Source organism: Lingula anatina, chromosome 7 (assembly GCF_051362555.1).
Source record: "Lingula anatina isolate TDL-2025a chromosome 7, LinAna3.0, whole genome shotgun sequence".
Lineage (NCBI taxonomy): Eukaryota > Metazoa > Brachiopoda > Lingulata > Lingulida > Lingulidae > Lingula > Lingula anatina.
The window spans coordinates 5,575,672-5,588,664 of NC_141773.1; the positions used below are offsets into that span (position 1 = coordinate 5,575,672).

At 36.7% G+C, this 12,993-nt stretch overlaps 1 protein-coding gene across 1 annotated transcript in view; it reads right to left on the bottom strand.

The window, feature by feature from the left end:
- The window catches only part of LOC106170113 (centrosomal protein of 70 kDa), an 88,938-nt gene that overhangs the window by 1,572 nt on the left and 74,373 nt on the right, over positions 1 to 12,993 (bottom strand). The window contains exons 12-16 of the mRNA XM_087017694.1: positions 2,161 to 2,259; positions 1,735 to 1,902; positions 1,099 to 1,239; positions 582 to 753; positions 181 to 295 (exon numbers count right to left, since the gene is read on the bottom strand). Of these exons, the coding sequence (XP_086873820.1) occupies positions 181 to 295; positions 582 to 753; positions 1,099 to 1,239; positions 1,735 to 1,902; positions 2,161 to 2,259 (695 nt within the window). The remainder of the gene's footprint in view (positions 1 to 180; positions 296 to 581; positions 754 to 1,098; positions 1,240 to 1,734; positions 1,903 to 2,160; positions 2,260 to 12,993) is intronic.

A 12,993-nucleotide genomic window follows, 5' to 3' on the forward strand; every position in this document is an offset into this window, starting at 1 on the left:
TTAATTATGATACTCATAAATCTTCTCATTAACTTTTAATGTCTGTCAAACTATGGATGGACTAAAAACATCAAAATTTTATTGAAAACAAAATGTGTAGAAAACTAAAAAATGCACTTTTTTCACACCTCTAATATCACCTTTTTTTTCAGAAAAAGTAGTACACTGTACACACTGTACCTATCTAGGTCTTCCTCCTCCAGTAGTTGTTTCAGCTGCCTCCAGGTGGTGCTGGTGTGCTGTTGACACAGTTGACCCACAGCATCTACTATGGCAGTGGACTTGGCATCTTCAGCTGATTTAATAAATAAATAAATAAATAAATAAATAAATAAATTGATATGCTAATCTATACATTAATCTATAGAAAAATTATGTAAAAACTAATTGGGTGCAGGACACAAAACCTCCGCCCAGGTTCTTCTTGAGGACACTTGTTTGAGAGAACACAACTGAGCAATTGCTCTTCTCATGGGCCACAGGGTCTGGAAATCTATTTCTGCTAATCTCTGATTGATGATGCTGATGGTGGACTGTAGTCATTATGATGATGACAAAGATCAAACTCAAAGAGTACTTACGCAGTCCTAAGAGATCTCTGAGAGACCTAAGCACATTGTGGACCTCCCCAAGCTTGCTGTAGATCTCGTTCATTCTGGGATACACTCCATTCACAGATTCCACATCAAAAAGGTTCTGGAAGTGCTCCACTATGTTCTTCAGCACTGTACCAGAAGGAAGCTCTGTGCCGTCCTGAAATACACCAAATCTCATCAATATTTTAAAATGGCAATGCAGCTTAACCCCCCTGTGTCTGTGAATTAATCTTGTCCGTTGGCTTGTCTGTCCATCCTCCCCTCCCCCGAACAAAAAGTTGGTAACTCTTATGGAAGTTGAAGTGTAACTATATATAGGATAAACAATTTAATAAAGGTGGTTTTCTGTGTCCAATCAACATCTGTATCATCTTGCAATGCACATACATTTATAAAGTAAAATGAACAGTCGGGTAAATATAAAAATCTCAGAACTGCACAAAAAGTTCAACAAAAGAAGCCTACATGGTTCCCCAACCTCATACTTTGCCCCTCTACTTACTGGCTCCTCTGACACGCCACCCTCAAAGGTCAAGGCATCAATGGCTGAAATGATCTGAGAGACTTTGGCGTCCCCCACCAGCTTACGGTACGTGAAGGGTGCGAGCCTGGTTGACAGCTTGTTCACAGATTGCTGCAACTCCTACGAGGTACAAAATCAAAAATTAAATTTATATTGCTATATAGCATTTGTGGTGCTTTGACGGCACACAATAGACTTAAAGAGTAGCTTTCTTATAAAATTTGTAGCTACATCTCAACCGGAATGTTCTAGATAAATTTTAAAGGAACAATGACTTAACAATACAGTATCTGTAAAATACACAAATTGTTCACACTCTGCTGCAACTCTTACAGGGTAAATTAATTTTTTTAATGACAAATAATTTTATACAATAAAATAAAATTTATATATATAATATATATATTTTCCCCTTTTTTCTACACTCTGATTCTTTTACAAGCATCTACAGTTTTTGTCTAAAGATGCCTTTTCATGTTCTGAAAACTGAAAACACTGATAATAAAATTCATTTTTTAATCATTGTAATCAAAAGAAGTGAAAATAAAACTTAACTAAAAAGTTTTTGATAACTCATTTATAAAAGTTTTAAAAAAATCATAAATGGGATCTTACTCTAAGAGAGGCAAGCTCCTGCACCCAGAATTCTAGAGTGGGTAGAACATGACTCCATGTCCTTTCACACCAGACTGCATGCTCTCGTTTGTGAGATGTGCGCTGAGCAAAGTCTTTAAGTTTCGGGGCTCTTTCAGAATTAACAATCTTCAGTACATCTTTTGCAAACTGAGGAAATAAAAAATTCATTCATCAATACAACTGAAAATTGATAAAAGTGCACAAAAAATTGCTGCATTATTGCTGTAAAGAGTTTCAACACTAATGAATTCTTAATCAATTATTACTGTCAATGGGTATTATTTCTTTTTTTATTCACAGCGTTACATATTTTTGTTGAAAAAAGTGTGTGTGTGTGTGTGTGTGTGTGTGTGTGTGTGAGAGAGAAAGAGAGAGAGAGAGAGAGAGACTGTCATCTTAACAAACCTGTTCAAGTCTTGGAAAAGCCTCAACTGCATTCTGCTGCTTTTCAATCTTTGGAGTTATATGCCTGAGGTCAAATACACCAAGACATTCACAGGTACCCTAAAGATAACAAAAAAATTTAAACTTAATGATATTTTTAAAGTCAAACCGTCATCCTGATATTCTACTGTCTTAACCTAGAATGACAGCATGCATATACACACATGTAAAAAAACATCATGATTCAATTGAATATGTGAATATAATCTTATCAGATAATGTTTTCTGTGACTGAACAAATAATAACAACCAAACTAAAACACATTACTGAATTGTTTTGCCAGTCTTGTTGCAATAACCAACTTGCTAAATAAATATGAGACAAATAAAAAAGAAGACTGAAATGGTAATACTGGGTATATGGCACCAAACCTTATCATACAAGTGATAGCTAGAAGATTGTAATTTAAAAAATGACACGCAGGTAAACTACTGATAATTTATGTATATATTGCAACAAAATTAATTAAACTAAATGGGGGTTGGCTGATGTTTAAAAAAATAAACTGTTAGGTATGTTGATTGCAGCAGTATCAACAAATAAAAATGACAGAAAAATATCAAGTGTAGAAGAGAGAAGAATGGTATACTGGTATATAGACGAGTTTTTATCAGATAAAAAAGGAAACAAAGCTGTCAAATGTACAGACAAAAAAAAAAAAAAAAAAAAACTCATGCACAACAGGTAACATGATTAATCAGATTACAGTTTCAGGACCAGGTAGAGACAGTGAAAATACAAGTGAAGACAAATCGAATGATGTTAAGAAACTGACACACATTGGAAAAAATTATTTTTAGAACATGATGTAGATTTGGCAAAAGATTGTGGCTGTGAATGTGATCAGTTGCAATTTTATGTCAACACCACACCAAAGTCCAGTCAACAGCTTTGTTTGTTTTGTTGTAGGATTAAACACTGTAAGATGATTAGTTTACAGGTAGACAAGATAAAATCTTGATTGCAATCATAGCTCAGAAGTCACCTGTGGAAAGTCTACTACTTGGGCTGTGACAACTGTACACATGACACATGAATAGAACAATGGTGACACTAAATACAACTGGTAAGAAGGGACAGACAGAGATAAGACAGCTTGACAGAAGTAAACTTGAATATCTTGACATATTTGACATGTGGGATAAGGTATAAAAGCAACTACACAGTAGAAACCAGACAGAAAGCTCTTGGACAAGAGCATAAGAACAGTCATGATGTAAGGTGTACATAAATTTTGGGCCATGATATAGAATTGGCAGAAGATTGTGGCTGTGAATGTGACCAGTCACAATTTTAAGTCAACATTACACCATGGTACAGACAGCGTGAAAACACAAGTGAAGATTTATTCGAAGATTCAACCCACTGTATATTTTTGGCAATAAAGGAGTGGCTGGGGAATATAACACCAGTGCTTCTTTTTGTCAAACCTGTTCAGTGGGAAAAACCTCAAATAATGTGAAGAAATAGATGCAGATGGGATAAAAATTGGCCATGATGTAGAATTGGCAGAAGATTGTGGCTGTGAATGTGATCAGTCGCAATTTTAAGTCAACATTACAACATGGTACAGACAGCGTGAAAACAGAAGTGAAGAAATGTACGAAGAAGATTTAACCCACTGTATATTTTTGGCAATAAAGGAGTGGCTGTGGAATATAACACCAGTGCTTCTTTTTGTCAAACCTGTTCAGTGGGAAAAACCTCAAATAATGTGAAGAAATTGATGCAGATGGAAAACAAATTTGGTCATGATGTAAAATTGGCAGAAGATTGTGGCTGTGAAACTGACCAGTCACAATTTTATGTCAACATTACAACATGGTCAAGACAGCGTGAAAATACGAGTGAAGACGAATCGAATGATGTTAAGAATTTGACACACGTTGGGAAAGATTATTTTAGGCCATAATGTAGAATTGGCAGAAGATTGTGGCTGTAAAACTGATCAGTTGCAATTTCATGTCAATACTACACCAAAGTCCAGTCAACAGCTTTGTTTGGTTTGTTGTAGGATTAAACATTGTAAGATGATTAGTTTACAGGTAGACAAGATAAAATCTTGATTGCAATCATAGCTGAGAAGTCACCTGTGGAAAGTCTACTACTTGGGCTGTGACAACTGTACACATGACACATGAATAGAACAATGGTGACACTAAATACAACTGGTAAGAAGGGACAGACAGAGATAAGACAGCTTGACAGAAGTAAGCTTGAATATCTTGACATATTTGACATGGGGGATAAGGTATAAAAGCAACTACACAGTAGAAACCAGACAGAAAGCTCTTGGATAAGAGCATAAGAACAGTCATGATGTAAGGTGTGCATACATTTTGGGCCATGATGTAGAATTGGCAGAAGATTGTGGCTGTGAATGTGACCAGTCATAATTTTATGTCAACATTACACCATGGTACAGACAGCGTGAAAACACAAGTGAAGAAATAATCGAAGATTCAACCCACTGTATATTTTTGGCAATAAAGGAGTGGCTGGGGAATATAACACCAGTGCTTCTTTTTGTCAAACCTGTTCAGTGGGAAAAACCTCAAATAATGTAAAGAAATAGATGCAGATGGGATAAAAATTGGCCATGATGTAGAATTGGCAGAAGATTGTGGCTGTGAATGTGATCAGTCGCAATTTTAAGTCAACATTACACCATGGTACAGACGGCGTTAAAAACAGTAGTGAAGAAATGTAAGAAGAAGATTCAACCCACTGTATATTTTTGGCAATAAAGGAGTGGCTGGGGAATATAACACCAGTGCTTCTTTTTGTCAAACCTGTTCAGTGGGAAAAACCTCAAATAATATGAAGAAATTGATGCAGATGGAAAATAAATTTGGTCATGATGTAAAATTGGCAGAAGATTGTGGCTGTGAATGTGATCAGTCGCAATTTAAGTCAACATTACAACATGGTATAGACGGCGTGAAAACAGAAGTGAAGAAATGTACGAAGAAGATTTAACCCCACTGTATATTTTTGGCAATAAAGGAGTGGCTGGGGAATATAACACCAGTGCTTCTTTTTGTCAAACCTGTTCAGTGGGTAAAACCTCAAATAATGTGAAGAAATAGATGCAGATGGGATTAAAATTGGCCATGATGTAGAATTGGCAGAAGATTGTGGCTGTGAAACTGACCAGTCACAATTTTATGTCAACATTACACCATGGTACAGACAGCGTGAAAACAGAAGTGAAGATTTATTCGAAGATTCAACCCACTGTATATTTTTGGCAATAAAGGAGTGGCTGGGGAATATAACACCAGTGCTTCTTTTTGTCAAACCTGTTCAGTGGGAAAAACCTCAAATAATGTGAAGAAATAGATGCAGGTGGAAAACAAATTTGGTCATGATGTAAAATTGGCAGAAGATTGTGGCTGTGAAACTGACCAGTCACAATTTGATGTCAACATTACAACATGGTCAAGACAGCGTGAAAATACAATTGAAGACGAATCGAATGATGTTAAGAATTTGACACACGTTGGGAAAGATTATTTTAGGCCATGATGTAGAATTGGCAGAAGATTGTGGCTGTTAAACTGATCAGTTGCAATTTCATGTCAATACTACACCAAAGTCCAGTCAACAGCTTTGTTTGGTTTGTTGTAGGATTAAACATTGTAAGATGATTAGTTTACAGGTAGACAAGATAAAATCTTGATTGCAATCATAGCTGAGAAGTCACCTGTGGAAAGTCTACTACTTGGGCTGTGACAACTGTACACATGACACATGAATAGAACAATGGTGACACTAAATACAACTGGTAAGAAGGGACAGACAGAGAAAAGACAGCTTGACAGAAGTAAACTTGAATATCTTGACATATTTGACATGGGGGATGAGGTATAAAAGCAACTACACAGTAGAAACCAGACAGAAAGCTCTTGGATAAGAGCATAAGAACAGTCATGATGTAAGGTGTGCATAAATTTTGGGCCATGATGTAGAATTGGCAGAAGATTGTGGCTGTGAATGTGACCAGTCACAATTTTATGTCAACATTACACCATGGTACAGACAGCATGAAAACACAAGTGAAGAAATATTCAAAGATTCAACCCACTGTATATTTTTGGCAATAAAGGAGTGGCTGGGGAATATAACACCAGTGCTTCTTTTTGTCAAACCTGTTCAGAGGGAAAAACCTCAAATAATGTGAAGAAATAGATGCAGATGGGATAAAAATTGGCCATGATGTAGAATTGGCAGAAGATTGTGGCTGTGAATGTGATCAGTCGCAATTTTAAGTCAACATTACAACATGGTACAGACGGCGTTAAAAACAGAAGTGAAGAAATGTACGAAGAAGATTTAACCCACTGTATATTTTTGGCAATAAAGGAGTGGCTGGGGAATATAACACCAGTGCTTCTTTTTGTCAAACCTGTTCAGTGGGAAAAACCTCAAATAATATGAAGAAATTGATGCAGATGTGATAAAAATTGGCCATGATGTAGAATTGGCAGAAGATTGTGGCTGTGAATGTGATCAGTCGCAATTCTAAGTCAACATTACAACATGGTACAGACGGCGTGAAAACAGAAATGAAGAAATGTACGAAGAAGATTTAACCCTACTGTATATTTTTGGCAATAAAGGAGTGGCTGGGGAATATAACACCAGTGCTTCTTTTTGTCAAACCTGTTCAGTGGGAAAAACCTCAAATAATATGAAGAAATTGATGCAGATGGAAAACAAATTTGGTCATGATGTAAAATTGGCAGAAGTTTGTGGCTGTGAAACTGAACAGTCACAATTTTATGTCAACATTACAACATGGTCAAGACAGCATGAAAATACAAGTGAAGACGAATCGAATGATGTTAAGAATTTGACACACATTGGGAAAGATTATTTTAGGCGATGATGTAGAATTGGCAGAAGATTGTGGCTGTGAATGTGATAAGTCGCAATTCTAAGTCAACATTACAACATGGTACAGACGGCGTGAAAACAGAAATGAAGAAATGTACGAAGAAGATTTAACCCTACTGTATATTTTTGGCAATAAAGGAGTGGCTGGGGAATATAACACCAGTGCTTCTTTTTGTCAAACCTGTTCAGTGGGAAAAACCTCAAATAATGTGAAGAAATAGATGCAGATGGAAAACAAATTTGGTCATGATGTAAAATTGGCAGAAGATTGTGGCTGTGAAACTGACCAGTCACAATTTGATGTCAACATTACAACATGGTCAAGACAGCGTGAAAATACAAGTGAAGACGAATCGAATGATGTTAAGAATTTGACACACGTTGGGAAAGATTATTTTAGGCCATGATGTAGAATTGGCAGAAGATTGTGGCTGTAAAACTGATCAGTTGCAATTTCATGTCAATACTACACCAAAGTCCAGTCAACAGCTTTGTTTGGTTTGTTGTAGGATTAAACATTGTAAGATGATTAGTTTACAGGTAGACAAGATAAAATCTTGATTGCAATCATAGCTGAGAAGTCACCTGTGGAAAGTCTACTACTTGGGCTGTGACAACTGTACACATGACACATGAATAGAACAATGGTGACACTAAATACAACTGGTAAGAAGGGACAGACAGAGAAAAGACAGCTTGACAGAAGTAAACTTGAATATCTTGACATATTTGACATGGGGGATGAGGTATAAAAGCAACTACACAGTAGAAACCAGACAGAAAGCTCTTGGATAAGAGCATAAGAACAGTCATGATGTAAGGTGTGCATAAATTTTGGGCCATGATGTAGAATTGGCAGAAGATTGTGGCTGTGAATGTGACCAGTCACAATTTTATGTCAACATTACACCATGGTACAGACAGCATGAAAACACAAGTGAAGAAATATTCAAAGATTCAACCCACTGTATATTTTTGGCAATAAAGGAGTGGCTGGGGAATATAACACCAGTGCTTCTTTTTGTCAAACCTGTTCAGAGGGAAAAACCTCAAATAATGTGAAGAAATAGATGCAGATGGGATAAAAATTGGCCATGATGTAGAATTGGCAGAAGATTGTGGCTGTGAATGTGATCAGTCGCAATTTTAAGTCAACATTACAACATGGTACAGACGGCGTTAAAAACAGAAGTGAAGAAATGTACGAAGAAGATTTAACCCACTGTATATTTTTGGCAATAAAGGAGTGGCTGGGGAATATAACACCAGTGCTTCTTTTTGTCAAACCTGTTCAGTGGGAAAAACCTCAAATAATATGAAGAAATTGATGCAGATGTGATAAAAATTGGCCATGATGTAGAATTGGCAGAAGATTGTGGCTGTGAATGTGATCAGTCGCAATTCTAAGTCAACATTACAACATGGTACAGACGGCGTGAAAACAGAAATGAAGAAATGTACGAAGAAGATTTAACCCTACTGTATATTTTTGGCAATAAAGGAGTGGCTGGGGAATATAACACCAGTGCTTCTTTTTGTCAAACCTGTTCAGTGGGAAAAACCTCAAATAATATGAAGAAATTGATGCAGATGGAAAACAAATTTGGTCATGATGTAAAATTGGCAGAAGTTTGTGGCTGTGAAACTGAACAGTCACAATTTTATGTCAACATTACAACATGGTCAAGACAGCATGAAAATACAAGTGAAGACGAATCGAATGATGTTAAGAATTTGACACACATTGGGAAAGATTATTTTAGGCCATGATGTAGAATTGGCAGAAGATTGTGGCTGTGAATGTGATAAGTCGCAATTCTAAGTCAACATTACAACATGGTACAGACGGCGTGAAAACAGAAATGAAGAAATGTACGAAGAAGATTTAACCCTACTGTATATTTTTGGCAATAAAGGAGTGGCTGGGGAATATAACACCAGTGCTTCTTTTTGTCAAACCTGTTCAGTGGGAAAAACCTCAAATAATGTGAAGAAATAGATGCAGATGGAAAACAAATTTGGTCATGATGTAAAATTGGCAGAAGATTGTGGCTGTGAAACTGACCAGTCACAATTTGATGTCAACATTACAACATGGTCAAGACAGCGTGAAAATACAAGTGAAGACGAATCGAATGATGTTAAGAATTTGACACACGTTGGGAAAGATTATTTTAGGCCATGATGTAGAATTGGCAGAAGATTGTGGCTGTAAAACTGATCAGTTGCAATTTCATGTCAATACTACACCAAAGTCCAGTCAACAGCTTTGTTTGGTTTGTTGTAGGATTAAACATTGTAAGATGATTAGTTTACAGGTAGACAAGATAAAATCTTGATTGCAATCATAGCTGAGAAGTCACCTGTGGAAAGTCTACTACTTGGGCTGTGACAACTGTACACATGACACATGAATAGAACAAGGGTGACACTAAATACAACTGGTAAGAATGGACAGACAGATAAGACAGCTTGACAGAAGTAAACTTGAATATCTTGACATATTTGACATGGGGGATAAGGTATAAAAGCAACTACACAGTAGAAACCAGACAGAAAGCTCTTGGATAAGAGCATAAGAACAGTCATGATGTAAGGTGTGCATACATTTTGGGCCATGATGTAGAATTGGCAGAAGATTGTGGCTGTGAATGTGACCAGTCACAATTTTTTGTCAACATTACACCATGGTACAGACAGCGTGAAAACACAAGTGAAGAAATATTCAACCCACTGTATATTTTTGGCAATAAAGGAGTGGCTGGGGAATATAACACCAGTGCTTCTTTTTGTCAAACCTGTTCAGTGGGAAAAACCTCAAATAATGTGAAGAAATAGATGCAGTTGGGATAAAAATTGGCCATGATGTAGGATTGGCAGAAGATTGTGGCTGTGAATGTGATCAGTCGCAATTTTAAGTCAACATTACAACATGGTACAGACGGCGTTAAAAACAGTAGTGAAGAAATGTACGAAGAAGATTCAACCCACTGTATATTTTTGGCAATAAAGGAGTGGCTGGGGAATATAACACCAGTGCTTCTTTTTGTCAAACCTGTTCAGTGGGAAAAACCTCAAATAATATGAAGAAATTGATGCAGATGGAAAATAAATTTGGTCATGATGTAAAATTGGCAGAAGATTGTGGCTGTGAATGTGATCAGTCGCAATTTAAGTCAACATTACAACATGGTATAGACAGCGTGAAAACACAAGTGAAGATTTATTCGAAGATTCAACCCACTGTATATTTTTGGCAATAAAGGAGTGGCTGGGGAATATAACACCAGTGCTTCTTTTTGTCAAACCTGTTCAGTGGGAAAAACCTCAAATAATGTGAAGAAATAGATGCAGATGGAAAACAAATTTGGTCATGATGTAAAATTGGCAGAAGATTGTGGCTGTGAAACTGACCAGTCACAATTTGATGTCAACATTACAACATGGTCAAGACAGCGTGAAAATACAAGTGAAGGCGAATCGAATGATGTTAAGAATTTGACACACGTTGGGAAAGATTATTTTAGGCCATGATGTAGAATTGGCAGAAGATTGTGGCTGTAAAACTGATCAGTTGCAATTTCATGTCAATACTACACCAAAGTCCAGTCAACAGCTTTGTTTGGTTTGTTGTAGGATTAAACATTGTAAGATGATTAGTTTACAGGTAGACAAGATAAAATCTTGATTGCAATCATAGCTGAGAAGTCACCTGTGGAAAGTCTACTACTTGGGCTGTGACAACTGTACACATGACACATGAATAGAACAATGGTGACACTAAATATAACTGGTAAGAAGGGACAGACAGAGATAAGACAGCTTGACAGAAGTAAACTTGAATATCTTGACATATTTGACATGTGGGATAAGGTATAAAAGCAACTACACAGTAGAAACCAGACAGAAAGCTCTTGGACAAGAGCATAAGAACAGTCATGATGTAAGGTGTACATAAATTTTGGGCCATGATATAGAATTGGCAGAAGATTGTGGCTGTGAATGTGACCAGTCACAATTTTAAGTCAACATTACACCATGGTACAGACAGCGTGAAAACACAAGTGAAGATTTATTCGAAGATTCAACCCACTGTATATTTTTGGCAATAAAGGAGTGGCTGGGGAATATAACACCAGTGCTTCTTTTTGTCAAACCTGTTCAGTGGGAAAAACCTCAAATAATGTGAAGAAATAGATGCAGATGGGATAAAAATTGGCCATGATGTAGAATTGGCAGAAGATTGTGGCTGTGAATGTGATCAGTCGCAATTTTAAGTCAACATTACAACATGGTACAGACAGCGTGAAAACAGAAGTGAAGAAATGTACGAAGAAGATTTAACCCACTGTATATTTTTGGCAATAAAGGAGTGGCTGTGGAATATAACACCAGTGCTTCTTTTTGTCAAACCTGTTCAGTGGGAAAAACCTCAAATAATGTGAAGAAATTGATGCAGATGGAAAACAAATTTGGTCATGATGTAAAATTGGCAAAAGATTGTGGCTGTGAAACTGACCAGTCACAATTTTATGTCAACATTACAACATGGTCAAGACAGCGTGAAAATACGAGTGAAGACGAATCGAATGATGTTAAGAATTTGACACACGTTGGGAAAGATTATTTTAGGCCATAATGTAGAATTGGCAGAAGATTGTGGCTGTAAAACTGATCAGTTGCAATTTCATGTCAATACTACACCAAAGTCCAGTCAACAGCTTTGTTTGGTTTGTTGTAGGATTAAACATTGTAAGATGATTAGTTTACAGGTAGACAAGATAAAATCTTGATTGCAATCATAGCTGAGAAGTCACCTGTGGAAAGTCTACTACTTGGGCTGTGACAACTGTACACATGACACATGAATAGAACAATGGTGACACTAAATACAACTGGTAAGAAGGGACAGACAGAGATAAGACAGCTTGACAGAAGTAAGCTTGAATATCTTGACATATTTGACATGGGGGATAAGGTATAAAAGCAACTACACAGTAGAAACCAGACAGAAAGCTCTTGGATAAGAGCATAAGAACAGTCATGATGTAAGGTGTGCATACATTTTGGGCCATGATGTAGAATTGGCAGAAGATTGTGGCTGTGAATGTGACCAGTCATAATTTTATGTCAACATTACACCATGGTACAGACAGCGTGAAAACACAAGTGAAGAAATAATCGAAGATTCAACCCACTGTATATTTTTGGCAATAAAGGAGTGGCTGGGGAATATAACACCAGTGCTTCTTTTTGTCAAACCTGTTCAGTGGGAAAAACCTCAAATAATGTAAAGAAATAGATGCAGATGGGATAAAAATTGGCCATGATGTAGAATTGGCAGAAGATTGTGGCTGTGAATGTGATCAGTCGCAATTTTAAGTCAACATTACACCATGGTACAGACGGCGTTAAAAACAGTAGTGAAGAAATGTAAGAAGAAGATTCAACCCACTGTATATTTTTGGCAATAAAGGAGTGGCTGGGGAATATAACACCAGTGCTTCTTTTTGTCAAACCTGTTCAGTGGGAAAAACCTCAAATAATATGAAGAAATTGATGCAGATGGAAAATAAATTTGGTCATGATGTAAAATTGGCAGAAGATTGTGGCTGTGAATGTGATCAGTCGCAATTTAAGTCAACATTACAACATGGTATAGACGGCGTGAAAACAGAAGTGAAGAAATGTACGAAGAAGATTTAACCCCACTGTATATTTTTGGCAATAAAGGAGTGGCTGGGGAATATAACACCAGTGCTTCTTTTTGTCAAACCTGTTCAGTGGGTAAAACCTCAAATAATGTGAAGAAATAGATGCAGATGGGATTAAAATTGGCCATGATGTAGAATTGGCAGAAGATTGTGGCTGTGAAACTGACCAGTCACAATTTT